Genomic DNA, 20,708 nt, shown 5'->3' on the forward strand with positions numbered 1-20,708 from the left:
GTCAGATTCAAGCAGGACACGGGGAAAGAACGAAGTGAAAGATGTGAATGAGAGCAGTATGTAAGGACCAGCTGTAAATCTTAATTAGGAAACAATGAGAACTTAGGGAACAAAAGCAACTCCATGTTGAAGTTCCCCTGGAAGACAAGAAGATACCCTTGCTCTGGGAAATGAATCTGTAAAAAAGCAAAACAAGTTGTTAGATGCAGGTTGATAACCCGAAACAGGGTAAGCGCTACATGGCAAAGACAGCTGCCTACTGACTCTGTGGGCTCCACTTCAGGCGCAGCCTCGCTGGGATCACTACGGGCCTCACAGGGCCCCTGAAACCAGTGCAGAGCTGCCGACTCTGGTTTCTTCGGCTGAACGCAAAACACGTCAGAGCGAGAACTGACAGAACCAGGAACAATCTTAAAGACAACAATAAGCCATGTATTCATACTTCCAGCCATTAGACTCACAGAGCTCCAATCTCAAAAATGGAAATCCTATTGTTTTGGACAATCATTAAATGCACCTCCACTTTTTAAAGCAGGTACAAGATATGTATTGTGTTTTAAGGAAAAGGGAAAGCCCAAACTCAATTTGAGATTTTATAAAAGACACAAGACTTGAGAATACAACTATTTTCTTAAATACATAATGTACTTGTGTGCCAAGCTATTGGGACCAAAACCGGCATTTTTTACTTTATGGCTGTGAATTCTGATAGATGTTACTCTAGAATTTCATACTATTTTAAATTAATATATGAATTAAGGAAAGGAAACACCAGGAGTTTGGGCAGAGTGAATTACATTCATTATACATAAACAAAATGATCACACACTGGTGTTGAGTAACATGTTACTGAGAGGTAACATTCAAGTAAGTGGACAGCAGGGTATTTTCTAATGGTGTATTTCACTTTCAGAAGGTATCACAAGCCAAGTTGGTCCAAAAGGTCTACTCTATCAAGAATGTGAACAGAAAAGTTGCCATGCGAAAAGCATAAACAAAACAGAAAAACCCTAATTCTTCAAAATCTGAAAAGATGAAGACTCAGAAAATAAGATTTATAAAATGATCATATATATAAGTATGGACTTGCTCTCCAAAATCAAAGCATACAGAAATGAGAAGCTGCTGCTTACAATTAGGACAAATTGACAGTAAAGATTACGACTTAGTAGATGCGGGAATAAAAAAGAACAGCACAGATTTTTAACATATTATTTACCATCATAGGTGCCAGTTCGAGGAAAATTGAGATGCTTAAGGAGCATTCAGTCACTGAAGAGAAGAACATCCAAAACACACTCAGCCCCTTTACTCTCCACTCAGAAAGTGGACACTAGACTGAATTTGGGTTAGAGAGTAAGTCTACTGTCCTTCCAAGGAAATATAAACTTAAAGAAAAGTAAGCAACAAACTTGTGCCGGTATCTGGAGACCGTGGAGACTAAGTGCTGAGGCGTCTGCCTGGATCGAGGATGACACGGCAAGGTCTCCTGCCCCCCTTCCTCGCTACCCAAGTCTCCCAGCACCTGTTCACAACTCAACTCACAACCACACTCCCAGGCAGCACGAGGTGTCCTCAAAGCTCCAGAGAAGCAGACAGCCAGCTCATGCCCTGTACTCCCGTGTATGGACCAAGCAGTAAGAAAGCTTGCAAGTGAAATGCTTCTGCTGCTTCCTCACCTGGCTCTGGGGGACTGAAAGTTGGTGATTCCAGAGGGAGAGCAAAGCATTCTAGGAAAGTATGGACAGACCCCAGAACCTGGGACACATGACAATGGAAGGATTAACTGGGCGACAGGGACTGATGCTACCCCTACAGCACCACTGGAAATAGGGACAGAGCACACCTTTTCTCTGCTTGCAGTGAGCTATCATGATTCCAACTCTTACCTATTGTGTTACTAAGGAATGAATGGATTCAACGTAGAGTTAATGTAATAATGTTTATATTCCTCTCAAGCGAAAGGATCTGTCAACACCCGATGCTGGTACACCACAAAACCAACCATTCCTCCCTTGCCTCCGAATGTTCTTCCCAGCTCCTCCCACTTACTACTTTCACGCCTCCATTCTCTACCTGCCAAATGTCGAATTCCCCGATTCTGTTCTGCTTACATTTAAAAACTTTCAAGTGGCTGCTCAATCGTGGAGCGCGTGTTACAGAAATTGGTGGGAAAGGACTGTCTGGGATCAAGGAATCCCAGGGAGAGGCACTTTCTCTATAAAGGGCCAGACTAAGAAGTGTCATAGGCTTTATAGGCCACAGTCTCAGTCACAATCACTCCTCGTCAAGGCCTGAAAGCAGCCTTAGAAAATATGTAAACAATACAGCGTGGCTATGTTTTGGTCAACCTTTATTCATAGACACGAAAATTCGAATTTCATGTAATTTTACGTGTCATGAAATATTCTTCTTTCGATTTTACCTAAATATGTAAAAAACATTCTTAGTTTATTGGCCATACAGAACAGCAGTGAGCTGGATCTGCTGAATAACATTGAACCAGTAAGTGATACAGGTAACTGGTCCTCTACGTTTAATAAAGGGTGTGTTGTCCATGAGTTCCTGAGAAATGTCTTTCTAGTAATTTTACATACTATTCAAACAAGCAAAACTTTATAAAATAAAGCTGCCAGTCTGTTAAGTCACAAAATGTTAAATATCAGGAAAAATACCTAAACTTTAGAAGGATGTAAAGTAAGATCTTAACAAAACATGCAGGAATAATATAATCATTATTCCATTTGAGTGTTTTCTGTTATAAGTTCCAGGTGTCTTACAATTGAATTAGGCCAAGTGCTTAATATGAATACAGTGAAAGCTATCTTTATAGGCCTGAATTCCCCATATGTAATAATTAAATGGTATAGTTCTCAAAACACTTCAATTTTTAACTAAAGAGGCTCAGGTCTTTAAACTCTTTTTTCACATACGCTTTCCTAATTGTTAAGAATACTTCAGTTTTGATGTTTTTAGAGTTTGAAACAGCAATCCTGTTTAAAACGTACCATTAATGTATGAAAGCAGGTATTAGCCCTAACCTATTCTCCATTCTTACAATTTGGTGGGGCTTGCCTGTGAATGGGTCTTGAGATTTACAGGTTCTATGCTGACCTCACACTCGAATGTGGCACTTTGTTCCATTGCAGTACCTTCCCAACACCAAGCGTCCGTCTGCCCTTCCTCCGCGGGTGCTCGCTGCATGAGGCGGCCATACTGAACTAACCCCCAGGCAGGTGCTGGGACAGAAGCTAGCTCAACTGCAGTCTCTAGACGCTAATCCAAAGGGAAATTTAAAGTATCTGGAGCAAATGGTTCAAAATACTCTCAAAAACTATTTGTCATAAAAGTTGGGGAGGAATGAAAGCGTACACATTATTTTTAGACTAAGTCCTTAAAAACACACACTTCTGATTTAGCCTCTCCAGTGTGATGCACGTGGGCAGAGTGGACCACGCCTGATCTCAACTTCACCTCGTCCGATTCTGCAGCCGAGATCCCCCGTGGACGTGCTGTGCGGTCCTTCTAAAGCTCTAGGTCACCCTCTCTGGTGCTCTCTGATATCCATTTGAAAAATCTTTGAAAATGGGCAGAGATTTTAAAATTAGACATCAGTTAACTTGATGTTCAAAATGGGTCTAATTTGCTGCACCTTTAAAATGGATTTTCTTTAAAAAGAAGTTGGCATGATCAGACTTCTGGCTGGTGGGACCCATCTGTTACATGTCACCATCAAAGCTCCAGTGACTGTGCTCACACCTGCAGATTCTAGCTCCTGTAACCATCCCCAAGGCTATGAAAAGCGACCTTTGCGTAGGCATCTTCTCCCAGTAGTTCCTAGTGTTTGAAAATCGGAATATGAAAACATGGGAAGACATGGAATAATCTTTATTATGAACTTGTTGTTCTACTGGATAACTGGCAACATAAATCAAATGGGTATTTTTTAGAAAACTTTACCAAAGTTAAAACATAAATGCACATATACTGTACTTTCTGTAATAAAATTCTGAATAGAACATTAAAATTTACTATAGCTAAGATTGTCTCACCAAAGCACTTTACAAACACCTCCACTCAGCTGCCAGCTGACCCTCCATTTCCACTGACAGTGTCACAACATCATACATAGAGAAGCCATTCTAACAAGGTTTGTTTTTAATTTGAAAAACCACGGATCATGAAATAACAAATGTAATTTTTAGAAACGGAGTTGTCACATCACCTTTAGGATGTTTTCTTTTTGTTAATGCCATGTGACAATAAAAAATAACCACAATTTTTATATATAATATAGCTGTTAAAATTCTGATCTCAACTTAACTATTGTTAGTTTACAAATAAAAAGGTAGATACAAATTAGGGTGAGCAAAGCATGCAAATCTAAAGAATCTATATCTGAATTCCTAGATTAGCATTAAAACCAATCACCGCAACAAATACCTCAACAGTATGCCTCGTGTGGAGACAGGAAGCCATACTGAACATTCAATGCCACAGCTGTAAGGGTTTCGGAGAAGCACCTGTGGCAGTTTCAGCAGTTTCTATATGGAATGCTCCCCCTTTCTAGGATTACTTGAAAAAATCAAGTCAATTCGAATTACGTAGCTGTAAAACATTGACGTGTAGTTTTTACAGATTCAGAATCTTCTGTGTGATTTAAAACGGGCAATGGTTCATAAAACAGGAAACTGAAATAATAAGGGATCACATATTTGCAGGCAACATTTGGATTAAAAACACATATACATATACGAGGTGCAGAAGCACATTTATTGAGCGTAAGCCATTGTCAACCATTGTCATGTGACCACCTTGACCAAGAGCTCTTGCTCTAAAACACTGCCTTTTCAATTACCTCTAGTAATCTGTAGCATAAAGCCAACTTAATTGTCAGTATTTCAACAGAAGTTTAACAGTATGGACTAAAAACCATTAACTCACGATTCTGGTTACTTTAAAATTTGGTATGCTGTATCTCAAATACATTAGTAACTATTCCTAGATGGAAATAAGCAAATACATGGAATCATTAAAAAAAAAAAAAAGATAAACATTACTAAATGTCCATTTGTACAGACAAAACATTAGCAAACCTTTCAAATTTCTTAAGTAAAAGAAAAAGGTGTATTTTTAACCCTTTGGTATCCAAACTCTTAAAAAATTATGAAGACTTTCTTAAATATATTGTTCACATAACAGGAAGAAACTATTTTTTAAAGCCTTTATCTGAATAAATTTGGTGCCAAGTTTTCATTTCAAGTTCAGCAACACTGAGGACAGTTTTATGTTTGTATACATTAATGTAAGAGCGTCACTCAAAGAGTTTGATAAAAGATTTAATATGCTCCCATGTAATTAAGCAAAGGAAAAAGACATTTGGATTTAGAAATCACTGGCTTTATTTGAAAGCACTATTTATAAAAGTAGTGGTTAAACAATTAGCAAAACATATATATATGTATTATTTAAGCATAATATTATGAAAAATAAACTTCTAAACTAAATTTGTCAATAATTCTAGAATATTATCAGTCCACCACCTGTGTGGCAGGTAGAACTTTATACACCTACCCCAGGAAGCCATTTCTCCACTCTTCCGGTAACACTGTAAGCAAAGGGAAAAGGGCCAAGAGACAACAGGATGAGAGTCTGCCACAGTGCCAACTGGGTAAAGGAGGCGGCACTGGACAGTGAGGGTGATGCACTGCGAAGAATCCAAAACAAGAAACTACTAACTCAGCTATGATTCCAGTAAGTTTCGTAATTGGACTATTATTCTGAAGGGCAAATAAGTGAACAAATGAAAAGAAACCGCAAATTTCAAACATGATCAAATGGCTAATAAAGTAAATCTGGGTTACATTTGCCAAGGGCCAAGAGTTGCAAACAAATTTCAGGCACTAATATTCAACAGTCATCATATGTATTTACCTCAGAAAATCTTGCTTCCAGACAGGGCTCTAATGCATAGGCCATAAATATGACCACCAATTAGAACCAAACTAAGCCAACCCCATTTCAATCAAGAATTTCTGAAAGTTCAGCAATTACTTGCAACATTAAAAAAATGGTCTATTAAGATCACATTTTCGACGTTTGTTTCACAGCTACCTGTGCCTGTTTTCTAAATCAGGCACAAGAAGTTTTCTAGAGAATCCTTACCGACATGAGCTATAGACACGTCTCCAGTTCCCTGAGGATCACAGTGAGTTCCCTCTTGGGGATCCAGATAATTACGTGAAAATACACATAGCCCATTTGAAGATCTGGTTGCCATAGAATTAACGGCTTCATCAGGAATGCTGTCCCAAAGATGGCCAGGAGACTGTCACAACCTAATTAAGCACTAACACCTGTACACTGTGGTATTAAAATGGACGAGCACATTTCCCTGAGATGCTAGTACTTCCAGTTTCACTTTAAATCCTGATAATCTCTTTATTTCTACTTAGAGGTATAAAAAAAGCTATTTTACTATCTGGTTGATAGGGAAACATTCTCCACATCACATCTCAAGGAAATAAGGATGAAATAGCCAAATACTAAAAGTAAATAAAGATAATACAAGGTTCCAAACCTGCACTTTAATGTTGGCAGGAAAAGGGCTTAATGATCAGCAGAGAGCGAGTTTGCAAGTCTTTTTCTGAAATCACATTAAAATTTAATCTCATAGTGTTACTTATTTGATTATTCAAAAGAAAAACAGGGCGACAACTTTCCTATTGGTATGTCCTTTTTCTAATCCAAATCTAAGTGTGAAGCGAGTGGCAAACCCTGGGTGCAGTGAGAAGCTTAACTACCATAGAAGCAAATGAGGGCGACAACTTCCTAGTGGGGGCCCCGCACGTTGAGAAAAAATGAAGAGGAGACACACCTGTAGAGGTTTCAGGTCATTCAAGGTGCACAAACTTTGGTCACAGAACTCGCAATGGGTCTTGTGTATCTCAATTTTTAGATGTCAACAGTGGCAAACGATTACCAGATAAACTAGAAACAAAACCTCACGAGAAAGAAAACTTGGCACCAAAACTCAAGATGTCAAATAAGAAGAAGAAACTCCATCAACATACTCACGTGTGGGACTAGAAAATGTAATACGGTGCACAGCGGCTGACATGCGTATCTTACAGATGCGGCCTACGTTGATGAGTAAGCTATGTTACCATAGACACATGATATGTGTGCCCTCACAATTATCTACCCAGTGACCAAAACAGCAGCAACTTAAGATTTTGGCCACTTTACATAGCAGATATATAAAAAGCAGTAGGAATTAACAGCAAAATTATTTATTACCACCATGTGATAAAATACTGATATGAGACAGCTTTGTATCTATTCACAGGAAAAGGAAAAACTGGTATTCATCTCCTACATATTACAGCATGTAACAACAAAGAATAATCTGGCCCATTCTGACCTGGAGGAGATATAAGTAACTTTAAAGTAATTCTGTGATCCTTGATCTTAAAAAAAAAAGGCATTTTACTTCCTAGGACTGCACTTTACCATATAAGCAGCATTAAAGAAAACAAGTAAAAAGTACCATAATTTGGAGAATTAAATTGTTCGCTGGTAGACGACGAAAGGTGTTAAATTATAAAAATGCACAGAACAGGTTTCAAAAAGCAATCTACAGTTTAGCTTACTGGCAAAACGGACAGTTTAGATATTAAAATCAAATAACCATATATACAATAGCAATAAATAATGATTACTTGTGCTCTATTTCCAGGCCAAAGACTTATAATTAAGAATTGCTTTTGGCTAGGTGGCTTAAACTAAGTATTTATTCTAAAAAATATGTGAAAGTTCAGTCAAGGGGAATCACCATAATGCAGGGTTCTCGAGGGAGTGGCTCTTATACTGAGAGGAAAACAGACTGGCACTCGAGGCCATGCTGTCACACTTGGTGGAAAAGAGACACTCGAGGGTCCTGTAACCAAGGACAGAATGGTAAATAAAAGACACCTAGTAAAAAAAGTTCAAAGTGATAGATATGTACTGGTTCAAACCATTAAGCTATCCATTAAAATTAATAAAACTAACATCTTAGTGATAAAATGTTCAGGACCAATTAAGAATACTGTTTAGGAAAATAAGTCATTAAAAAGATCAACTTCTAATTATTCATTATTCAGTAAATGACAATTAGGCAATTTAATAAATTATTTTATGACTCTGTATTTTATAATCAAAGCTTCTGTTATTAAAATTAAAGATCCAAGCTTTTAATCTAAATAGTTAGGAAAACTACATGTGTAGTTTTGCTTTAAAGCGACCCACTGAGAATCATCTCAATGTGTTTAATATTGTACAATATGTATTCATATTACCAATTCTTTCTCCATTACCTTAAGTTATAAAACTACATATGAAGTCTCAAGATCCTTGCAGAGCAGCAGTTATTTAGCACAGGTCATACTTATAATACTCAATCACTATGCAAGAGGAAGAAGACCCGAAGCCAAGCTGATGACTAACCTTCATAGGAACACCTGATGAAACAGAAGCTGAGACACTGAGGGCCTGATGGCAGCCCAGGTATGAGGGCTTGAGTTAACCTATACGGTTTTGCGATCCAGGACCTATTTTCAATACTTATTATAATACAGAGTCAAAACAATAAAGTGGAAACCAAAGGGTTAAATTAGTCTTTTGGATTTTATTTCTCCCAAAGTCTAAATTTTCACATTTCCAATTAGAAGAAAGTGGTTTGTAATTTTTATGAAATATCCAAGACACTCAAGGTAAAACAAAAAAGCTGGTATTATCGTAGTTATTTTGGTTATTACAGCTCTATAGCTTACACTCCACATTTAAGGGTGAAAACCGCATCCATTTTGTTAATGCTGTGAACTGCAGAAGAAAAATTTTCATAATATAAATCTCTAAGAGAAAGTTAATACAAATGAATTTAATACCTAAAATAAATGTATAATGCCATGGCTAGCTAATGATTTGCATATAAGTTCACATTTTTAAATATACTTAAACATTAAGATTGTTCTATCAAACTACAAATAAGCTAGTTGATGTAAACTGGGCTAAAACAAGGATATCCTAAAATAATGCCATCAATACCAAAAGCCCAGAGAAGTTTGATTAATGTAACAGTTCCATTTTACAAGAAGTTATAAAATCATTAAAAGTCATAATAGACTTTAAGACCTGATGTTCTCACATCTGCTAGAAGATGGGACAATCAAAACTTCAGAGAAGCCAGTAATTATCAACAAAAATTTCTGAGCCAGTGAGGCCTGGAGAGAGATTCTAATCCAATCCAAGGCCCTCATTTCAAAATTACAACTTGGCAAAGAAACGTGTGAAGCTTTGTCCACAGTGACACACTTAATGGCCAAGTCAATGATGCGGGGCTCCAAATTTAATTAGCTGACTGCTCTTTCCATCCCAATATGCTCTCTCACAGCAAGAATTTTGAGGCTGCTATGATGAAGCCCCCTCTGAACCGGCACAACAGATTTGCTCACTAATCCCAACTGATCAAAAATGAAATATTGTATTACTAATACAAAAACAAAGTTCAGGACTTTTGCGTGCTCCCTTTGACTACCATCTTTGGCCGGGAACAATAAGCAAAGGCACTTACTGGACATGAGCCCCACTGGCCACCAGGGCACCGATGCAGTCCAGGCTCCCAGAGCGAGCCGCCTTGTGAATGGGGGTCTCACCCTCACAGTCCTGAAACGGCAAACGCACACAAATATCAGATTCCACAAGACTTTCACATTTTCAGGTAAAGTAATTAACACAGACCATGCAGCACCTTCACCTCTGAAATCAGCAATAAGGCAAGCCAAATTTGAAGCAGAACACACAGAAATGCAGACATGGAAAGAAAGTAAAAGCAGACCAGGGAAGGGGGTATGTTCTGAGTTCCTGAGTCAAGAATAAATAAATGGTGGGGCATCCCCAGCACTAACAGTATATACTTTAGATGGTGGTTTAGAAACCATTTTATGCTGGATCCAGGCACTAATGTGTTGTATATAAAACCCAAAATAATTATTCTCTGACAAGGAAGAAAAAAGTAACCAAGGCCAAAAACAGCACATAAAATCGAATATCTGGTCTAGTCTACCCACATTCAACCCCAAGGCCAGCCTGACTCAAAACATCATCAGTGTCGGCCCATGGATTTTTTATCTTAATCTTGAACAACGACTGTGCTTTAGACAAGATGGTTGAGGTTAAAGTGTCAGGAAAAGATGGGAAGGAGAGCGTGAGGATCAAACCCTGCAAGCACAGTATCCAAACTCAGGCTGTACATGGCGGCCAGGTTTGTTCAAGAACTCGTAGAAGAGCTGCATCAGCACCAGGTCTGTGCTGCAGAAGACAAAGCTGGAGGAGGCAGGGGCGGTGGGCAGACTCAGGGCGACGCCTGAGGAAAGGCGAGAGAGACACTGTGTGGGTGGGGGGAAAATCTGAAATCCCATTTTATTTACAGGCTCTCAGGTAATTAAGAGATAAAGAAAGATACAGCAGTCAAGAGAAGAAATCATTCTGCCAGAAAAATTGGTTTGGACTTTCTGCCTGAGAAATCCCAACGGCTAAGCAGCGACACCTCCTGAATCAAACAGACTGAACATCACGGGAAGCTGGAGCGGGAGGGGACTACACTGATTAAGGGATGGAGACGGAAACAGGGGCCGGGCAGTGCCCACAGTACGGGGCCCCGAGGAGCCAGCAGCTCACCAGTGCAGTGAGGGTCTGAGCACCTTCACCAGGGCACTCCCGACGGGAGAACTGAGGTGGAAGCCAGAGATAAGAGAGGTTGATTATGTTACAGGAAAATATGAAAGATACAAGGGGCTCTGTGGAGGGAAAAGGATGTAGATTTTTAAATAAACTAATAGGTGATAGAAAGTTCTAAACAGAATAAGCCCATTTTTTCAGAAAAGAAACACAGAAAACCATGTGGCTGTCTATCTAGGAAACTATCCAGTGAATTCAGAATTTTTGAAAGCATAAACCTGCCCCAAAAAGATGGGGAGGGAAAGGAGGTACATACTAAGAACAAAAAACAAAAAATTACAAATATTACCAGAAAAAGCCAAGCAGATTTAGATGAGGTTTTGCTCCAGCAAACTGCTCAAGAAAAAAGCGTTCTTAAAGCTACCTTTGGAACACGAAAGAAAAAGCAAGTCTTGTTCTACTACTTCAAGATGGTGGGCCAGTAACAAGGAAAGCAAGTGAACGGTCCAGCCGTTCTGGATTAGTTCTGGATTGGATAAGGGAACACTTTTAAGCTGGGAAGGGCAGAGCAAACTCTACTTGAAGAAAACCGCAGCCACAGAAAGCAGAGAGCCACCTAAGACTGCTCACACCAGACACATCGAAGGGTCTGCAATACGACTACAGAACTACTGTTGGCAAACTGAGTGATAAAGCAAAGTGGGAGAGGTGCCAGAAATCTCAAGATGGGCAAGTATCCTTGAATTTTATTAAAGAAAAATCTTATTTCTCAACTGCTTACAAACTAAAGGCAACCCCAAATGCTAACAAAATTCGAGAAGAGTAGGTGTTTAAAAGAGATGGCTTACAGATACTTACAAAAAGCAACACCCCTGGCTAGTCACCAGAGACCACCCGAAAACTAACTTCACTTCCTCCCTGAGAACACTCAGCCCCTGGGGCCTCTAAACAGCATATCTGACCTTTGGCAACCCCTTCCACCAATTTCAGAGGCAGCAAGAAAGCATGAAACTTGAGGAAAATGAACTTAGAACACTTAGTAATGAACATGCCAAAAGATGAAGACTAGAAGATGGGTTAAAATTAACAGCATAGCGTTTCTTCCTAACACTAGGTTCAAAAACAACATGCATACAAACAAAAAAAAGATTAAGGAAAAACCTGGATCTGGTTTTATAGCTATGTGAGAACTGAGGCTGTCTACTCAAGATGAGTCACCAGTGAGCTGGGGAGCTGACCAGAGGGCTGTCGTGACCGCAGGGCCGTCGTGACCGCAGGGCCGTCATGGCAGAGCAAGATGACGCTGAGATTCTGACCTGAGTGCGGCCCATGGGGCAACAGAGCCCCTTCAGGAGCGAGCCAGGACACTCAACGCTGATCACTGACCCCAGGCGACACCCTTGCACACGCAGGAGGACCTGGGGTGCTGAGCCCGGCTGGCCGGCTGGACACAGGGAGGCTGTGGGAGAGGGCGGGATCTGGGGACGCTCTGCGGGCAGGGCGTAGGAGGGGTCTCCACCTGGTGCTGTCCAGAGCAGCAACCCCCATCTGTGTGAAATACTGAGACCAATGAAGGACTACATGAAGAGGCTTCCAGATGGTGAAAGATCTGAAAGCTGCATTAGACAATTTCTTTAGATGTCTCCAAATTAGATGTACAGTAACTGAACGTAAATTAGCACACAGAATATTCTATACTAAAATTCCACATTAATACCAAGTATGAATTACTGCCCTTCATGGATTATCCACATTTTGATAAGGACTGAGCCACAGACCAAGAAAACGATTTGCCCAAGGGCCCACAGGTGAGGAGGCGGAGCTTGGAATCATGCCCTCCGCCCCGCCCCACTCTCCTCCCAGGATAAAGGAGGGAAAAGGCAGGGCCGGGAATGAGAGGAGGGGAGAGTCAGGCAACCCCCAGCACGGCAGCCGCCTAGGGCAGGCAAGGCAGAACTCGTGAGTACTGGATGAAACAACAGGGACCCTCCCGCCCCTTTGTCACGACCCTTGTTTTAAGCCACTGCTAAAAACCCCTTTCCTCAATCACTTGCTTTTTATAGGTGGGCAGCCAGGTTACCTTGAGAAGGGGGACTGGCAATGCTTAAACCTGGTTACCAACAAGGGATGAATCAGGAAAAACAGAAAAGGAGAAAGGAGAAAATAAAATTTCCTTTGCACAAAGTAGGCCCTGATGATCTAAAGCATTGTGGATAAAGTGAAGGTTCCTGTGGCCAGGATTCTCCCCTGGCCCTGGTTGGCTAGCTCACTACACACCTGTGGGCAATGCATTGTTACTGACTCTATATAGAGAGCCCTGCACAGTGCTCTGGGCGACACGGTGGCAGGGCTGCAAGGCTGCAGGAGAGCAGAGGACAGAGGCCCAGAGGACAACTATGCAGGCCAAGAGGCCCAGAGGCAGAGACCAGCTTGCTATGGACAGACTTGCCTCTGAGTGAACAGGATTCTAGTGATTGACCTGCCACCGTGGAAATAAAGTTGGGTATAACCCTTTCACCCCAAGAACATTCTACTGTCATTTTCTTTGTACCCACTGAATCCATAGAGAACTTGCCGGGGGCTGAAACCCATTGGCAAGATAAGCATCTAAAAATAGGATGATGGGAGAAGGAAAGTATAAAGGCCTCTGGAACACCTACAGAACCTGAGGCACAGCCCTCAGCCAGGCGATCCTGGGGCAGGGGCTCAGCCTGGACACCATTCCCGTCAGACTTTCCATGGAGTCTACTACACCCGACGCCTGTGCGGGCACGCACAACACCCTTGTACCCTTGTGGTGTTTGGGAATCCTGAAAACACACCGTGAGAAAACACAGTGACAAATAACAAGAAATGTTGGCGAGGTTGTGGAGAAAGGGGAGCCCTCCTACACTGCTGGTGGGAATGTAAATGAGTTCAACCATTGTGGAAAGCAGTATGGAGGTTCCTCAAAAAGCTCAAAATAGACGTATCATTTGACCCAGGAATTCCACTTCTAGGAATTTACCCTAAGAATGCAGCAGCCCAGTTTGAAAAAGACAGATGCACCCCTCTGTTTATCGCAGCACTATTTACAGTAACCAAGAAATGGAAGCAACCTAAGTGTCCATCAGTAGATGAATGGATAAAGATGTGGTACATATACACAATGGAATATTATTCAGCCATAAGAAGAAAACAAATCCTACCGTTTGCAACAACATGGATGGAGCTAGAGGGTATTATGCTCGGTGAAATAAGCCAGGTGGAGAAAGACAAGTACCAAATGATTTCACTCATATGTGGAGTATAAGAACAAAGAAAAACTGAAGGAACAAAACAGCAGCAGACTCACAGAACCCAAGAATGGGCTAACAGTTACCAAAGGGAAAGGGACTGGGGAGGATGGGTGGGAAGGGAGGGATAAGGGCGAGGAAAAAGAAAGGGGGCATTACAATTAGCATGTATAATGTGTGTGGGGGCACGGGGAGGGCTGTGCAACACAGTGAAGACAAGTGGTGATTCTATAGTATCTTACTATGCTGATGGGCAGTGACTGTAATGGTGTGTGTGGGGGGGACTTGGTGAAGGGGGGAGCCTAGTAAACATGTTCTTCATGTAATTGTAGATTAATGATAACAATAACAACAACAAAAAACCACACACGGTGGACCCACATTCCTATTGGGCATACTTTAACACAAATCCCCTGCACTTGTGTGTGTCCAGGAGCCACGACTACCCAACACCTGGCTGCTTATCTGTGTCCAGTCATCCCACAACCCGAATCTGAAGCAACATTAATTCCCGCTGGTCACTCCTAATCTGACCGTCACAGAGATGACTTAATAGCCGTTCTTTTGCCACAGTTTTATCTGCAGAAAGGAAGCTCAGGCAACATGAGCAGGGCAGCCAGGAAACCTAGGCTTAAGGCCAGACTCCTTCAGTTATTAGCTCTAACTTGGGCAAATCACCCTGGATCCTGTGGATCGGGCAGGTCCCGGAACAGGTGAGAGCACTCTATAAACAGAAAGCACTGCTCCGTCAAGGGCCTGTCACCCACAAATAACTCCATAAACACAAATTCCAGTTAGCCCTCGGGTAAAGCTCACACTCCAATTAAGGCCTCAATTTAAAGCTCAATGCCATGTAATTATAATTGGAGAAGGAAAACAAAATCCCAGCAAGGCGCCCCAGGCACACACTCCCTTACCGGCTTGTTAATGCTGGCTCCTGCTTGGATCAGCCAGACCAGGCACTGAGGGTGGCCCCCGAAGGCCGCGATGTGGGCCGGGGTCTGCGCGTAACGCGTGGTAGACACGTCCAGCGTAGCTCCAGCTCTCACCAACTGTATTAAGCACTCCAACTTTGAAAACGGGGTGGAGGGTGAACATGCACAAGTGTTGGTATACTATGAAATATCACACAAATAACCTATATTCTATAATGGAGGTTAAGTGGCATTTTTGTTCTTTTTTCTGTTTAAGGGAACAGAGGAAATCATTCCTTCCCAATACTATACCATTTTAAAGGGCATTTAAAAGAACGCTTTCCCTCCTTGTAAAAAACTGTACACATGAATAGAAAGGCAGATGGACACTACACTCACTCAGTGATCTGTAGATTAAGTTTGTGTAGTTGAGGGTAAAGTTGGGGTAGTCAAGGCAAACTTTATCGTCAGACTTCTGCAGTCTACACAACTGTAGTCTGTACACCTTCACCAACGCAGCATTCGTTGAAAACCCAACTGAGGTCCACTCCCCAGGCTATTTTCTTAGGGAAAGACTTTAGAGCAAGAGGGCAGCACTTGGCCTGTTCAAACTGTACACAAAAAAACCCCAGGGCAAAAAAGGCCTCATGGCAGCTGAGTTCTGTGAATGTCAGGTGACTGAGATGAAGACACAGAAACCAGGGCCAGACTCTGCAGTCAAGTACCAAAGTACTAACTAACCTCTGGGTAAAAGGGACCCATCACACACAGCAAGTATTCACCGAGTGCCTACCACGGGCCAGGCACTGCCTGGTCGCTGTCCTCAAAGATTTACACTGTCCCACCCACCGTATCCTCAGATCCTGGACTGCCCATGTCCCCTCATGAAGCGTGTCAGGGTGTTACATAAAAGCTCTGCCAACGTTTCTCTCCTAGAGGTCACACCTCAGAGGAAGAGCAAATACCCATCTCACCCCAACATCTTATCCTGTCGATTTAAGCTTTTTTGGGAAAACTACAGGTCACTGAAATCAACATTTCTGTGAGATGAACTCCCAGAGTTGGGAATACACAGAACAGGTCTTAAACCAAACAGAAATTAAACAAGGATAGTTACTGGGCATGTCAAAGTGCTTAATCTTTAATATCAACTAAGAGTTCCCTGGACTTAAATGTTACGACTGGGTTCAATTTAGGAAACTGGGTTTGGAATTCTGGAAAGATATCTTTCAATACTTGCAAAAGCAAGGTGCAACTGACTTTAAATATGCTTTCATGCAAGTTGGGAATAGTTCATAGGATGCTAAATGGTAAATTGGCTCTTCTTAAATGTATATAAAAGGAGGCTGGAGGGGAGTGGAATGGGAACTTGTAGCCCTGAGTCCTGGCCTAATTCTGGTCTGATAGCTTTTACTCAGATTGAATGCTGCTCTCCTTTCTATGGACTCCAAGACTATACAGTCATAATGATTAAAGACAGCTGAACACGCTAAATTGCCTCTTGTCTACAAGGTTAATATACTACTCTCGCTCTATGGAAGTAGGTTTTCAAAAAGCAAATTCAGTTGATTTTAACGTCATAAAATATACATTAACATTAAATTAACCATTTTAAGCATTTTTAAAGCAGTAATGGCTCTTTCTAATCCCTAGATACCTGGAGGAATCCTTGGGTTGGTAAATAAGGGGTCTTAATGACCACTGCAAGGCAGCTTTATGCATTCCACAGAATGTGCAGGACTGTCAAATCCGTCTCATTCTCAACCAGCTAAGGAGGATCAGAATGAACAAGGGTGCTTAAAAAAAAAATTGTCCTTGCCTGTGACAAGGGTGTTTCCTCAAACACATGGGGACAAAGACGCTGAGAATCAAGCTTTGAGGTGCCTACACCTTACTGTAAAAATAAACCAGAGCCAGACGCACTCAGGAAGGATAATGCTCAGATTACTGACGGCTTTGGGAAATCTGCTTTCAGGGCTAGAGGACGAGGGGCCGGAGAAGGGCCCGTGAGGCTGATTTCCCTGGGCGCTCGTTATCAGGAAGGGCGCCGGAGCGGCACCGCCTCAGAGGCCGTGCCCTGGGGACCGCAGCCCAGGGGGCTGCCCACTCTTCTTATCCCCACTGTGTCCCCAAAATACACCTCTGAATTCTCCGTCTTAGGAAGAAACCAGAAACTGTTTCCCAAAAGATAGCCGCGTTGCGAATTCAGGGCAGGAGCAAAGTGAAGCAACTTCATCAGCGCGTAGTAAAAACGCACAGACGTTCAGGTCTTTTTGAAACGTCGCGTTTCACATGATTGCGTGTTTTTCTGCAAAACCATTTGAACCCAACTTTATCAATTCAGAGAGAAAACATCTCTAAGTATTCCTGATTTTTGGTATAGAAATCTTCATCAGTAAAGTCACTTCTGAGATGCACCGTGATCTCACTTTATGACTTACTACCCTCATCAAGTAACTCCACTTAATGCACAGCTGAGTTTTATTTAATCTTTTAAAAATTTAAAGTAGCACTCCGTTAACTCCCAAATGTTTTAATGACTTTAAGGGGACGTCGTAAAGGCTTCACAGGGAGATAAACCTCCCTAACGTAACCCGCTTACAGCAGCTCAGACCCCAGATAATGCAGCCGTCGCTGAGCCCGCTGAGCCCAGGCAGGGTATGGAGGCGCACGGACAACATTCCGCACAAAATCTCCTACTTTTAAAGTGTCACTTCATCCGACACAACCGTCTGGTGACTTCACAACCTGCGCAAGTTTTTACTCCACCACGGAAACCCCACCTCCAGCTGACGGGACGCTGTACCCGGGTACGTCGGGCGGGCGCTGGGCAGCCTCAGGGCCGCGGGGCGGAAACCAGGGGCTCAGGGCACGGAGCCGAGGCGGGTCGCGCAGACGCGGTGCCCGAGACGCTCCCGGGTCTGGCGTCAGCGCGGGGCGACACGCCGGAGGCCCCGCGGCTTTCCTCCGAGGCACCGGCGCTCCGGCCGCCAGCACGCCACTCCCAGAGACCCGAACCTCCCGCAGAACGGCCGGCGCGGCCCCGCCAGCACTGGGCCAGGGCCGCCCTCAGGGCAGTTGGCGCCTCTCGAGGCCACGCCCTTTGGAAACTGGCGCCGCCACAGACACGCCCGAGCCCCCGGGGTGCGGCGACCCCACATTTCCGCCCCGCGCTCCCGGCACGCCCCGGCCCCCAGGGAACTGCGACCCTACTTCCGCCCGCGCTCCCGGCACGCCCCGCGCCCTCCAACCCCGGCCCCTGCGTTGCCGCGACCCCGCTTCCGCCGCATTCCTGGCACGCCCCGCTTCTTCGGGGCCCCGGGCTCCGCACCCCCATTTCTGCCCACGCTCCCGGCACGTCCCGCGCCCCCCGGTCCCGGCCTCCGCACTAGCCCAGCCACGGGTAGCCGCGACCCCGCTTCCGTCCCGCCCTCCCAGCACTCCCCGCGCCCCCAGCCCCACCCTTTCGACCCCACAGGAAAGCCGCGAAAATGGCGCCTTAAAGGGCCCGCGCCCACCTTGCCGAAGTGCGCGGCCCAGTGCACGGGCGTCCAGCCGTAGAAGGAGTCCTCGGCGGCCAGGTGGGCGCGCGGAGTTTGCTGCAGCAGCGAGCAGAGCGCGGCCAGGTCCCCGTCCCGGCAGGCGCGGTGCAGCGGGAAGCGGAGCGACAGCAGCTCCTCACTGGAAAAGCCCGCCTCCACACCCGCGCCCGTGCCCACCGCCGACATCGTCCGTCACCGCAGAGCACGAGCTGGTGGGCCGAGAGGACGCGCGAACGGGGAGCAGAGGCTGCCCGAGTACAAAGGAGGGAGCGCAGAACTGCCGCCGCCACCGCTGCCGCCGCGTCCCGCCGGCTGCCGAGCCGAGCCGAGTGCGCACAGGGGGCAGGGCGGGGCCGAGGTGGAGGGGCGGGGCCAGACGCTGCCCCGCCCTCACCGCCTCCGTCCCTGCAAACAACCGCAGCCCGCGGGGCCCTGAGAGGTCCGCGCGCAGAAACCCGCCTCGCGTAGGAGGAGGCTGGGCTCTCCGTGGCAACTCGGGGTCGCTGCGCCACCGCGCGGAGCCCTCGTTGCCCCGGCGACCCGTGTGGACTCTAGTCCGAACCTGCAGCGCCGGGCGCGGCGGCCCAGCTCTGTTCCCTGCGTGCCCCGGTCCCTGCGCCCCCTCTTCCGTCCCTGCGTCCCTTGGTCCCCGCTGTCCGGCGAGTACGACTGCAGAACCAGAGGAGACTAAACTGCTCGCCGGGGGTGCTAAACCCTCTTTCAGCCCCGAGAATCGGTTGACTTGATTGAAAAAAAGTTTAAAAAAATAGATGTTTTTTTCTGATTATGAATAATACGTAAAAATCAATTTCACTGTCGAGGAATAACCACTATTAATGCTCATGGATATTTCCTTACAGTACTTTTCTAACCATATAGTTCTTTTTCATTTGTATGTGTTCTTTTTCCTTGTATATATTGCTTTCTTTTTTTCCTTTACACGATTCTGAAGCACAGTAATTCAAATTAAAGTAGGTAACCAGATGTCTGGGGAAATATTGCTGCATGAGATAACCATTGCAGCATTAGTTAATAAAACAAGAAATTACAAACCTACCGCCACTCATAGGGAAATTGTTAACTTCTTGGTGTTAATATACAGCGCAGTCATCTGTGTGTTGACAAAGTGTGTTGAGTACAATGCACAATAAAACACTTGGGAAATGCTCTAGATATAGTGAGAAATAGCAGTATTTCAGTTCCGTGAGCAATTACTAATGAGTGGGGAGTACAAGGAGGCAGAATCTGCCTTCTCTCCAGGAGCAGCCTAAGATCTATTAGATGAGGCAAGAAAGAATGTTTCAGTAGGTCAAGCAGTACTTTTTAATTTAGACCAAAAAGGTAGAAATATGCTGTGATCTCGTTTCAAACTTGGTCAGCTCCAAATCCATTTTCCTTGGCATACATCTCCCCCATGGCCCCCTACCAACCCCACATGCTTGCACGCGATTTTAATGTAATTATCTACTTATGATATGTACCCTGATAATGACTTCCACTTTTCCGTATGCCTTCTCAACTGCAGTACCGGGAGGGATGACTCCTGTTTACCCTGCACTCTAGGGGTGATGGAACTGAGACAGATAAGCTAAGGAACTTGCCCATGGACAAACTGCATGCCTGTGGCAGAGGTTAGAATAATATCCAGACCTACTTTACAACCCACCTTTAGATTTGTTTAATCTTAGAACTTATTTTGCATGAAGAGTCTTAAGGCCTAGGAAAATAAGTAGGTTACAATGATAGGATATTTGGGGTGCGTTCTTCCTCAATTAAGATGACTTTCTGTTTTTTTAGGGCTATTTGGCTTGCATAGATATTTAGAGAGCTGAGATAGATGAACACATACATGATGATAGACCCCTAAGATATGCTGTGTGGTAATTGTGGGTATGAGAATTATAAAGGGGAGTCTAGTGAATTGTCCCAAATGCCGTATTTTAACTGGTTGGTCCCGAGTTTCACCCAACTTTTATAATTTTATTACCAGTTACAGATTTTCTTTAGGACTCTTGTTTCTAAAAAGCTGTAGGGAAAAGGGAGAAAGAAGTAGTCATAACTCAAATATGTCAGATTTTGTTTGACAAAGTATGTGAATATGTGACAAAGATTCTCTCCTCGACCAAACTCTACTTGAGCTCCCCTGAATTTCAACTAGGCCTCACTTTCGGACCTGCACACTCACCTCTGTGTTGTCCAGTTTTAGCAAGAATCCTGCTGAGTTGGTGTAGCTAGAAGCCCTGGCCCTGAATCTGATC

General features: G+C 43.9%; 1 protein-coding gene across 1 annotated transcript in view; it reads right to left on the reverse strand.

The window, feature by feature from the left end:
- Window positions 1-19,481, reverse strand: part of ANKRD10 (ankyrin repeat domain 10) — a 32,649-nt gene extending 13,168 nt beyond the window's left edge. Inside the window, exons 1-3 of the mRNA XM_036893871.2 lie at window positions 18,427-19,481; window positions 14,912-15,064; window positions 9,614-9,705 (exon numbers count right to left, since the gene is read on the reverse strand). Of these exons, the coding sequence (XP_036749766.2) occupies window positions 9,614-9,705; window positions 14,912-15,064; window positions 18,427-18,636 (455 nt within the window). The 5' untranslated portion in view covers window positions 18,637-19,481. The remainder of the gene's footprint in view (window positions 1-9,613; window positions 9,706-14,911; window positions 15,065-18,426) is intronic.
- Window positions 19,482-20,708: the final 1,227 nt, after the last annotated feature.

The sequence above is a fragment of the Manis pentadactyla genome, chromosome 17, assembly GCF_030020395.1.
Source record: "Manis pentadactyla isolate mManPen7 chromosome 17, mManPen7.hap1, whole genome shotgun sequence".
Classification (NCBI taxonomy): domain Eukaryota; kingdom Metazoa; phylum Chordata; class Mammalia; order Pholidota; family Manidae; genus Manis; species Manis pentadactyla.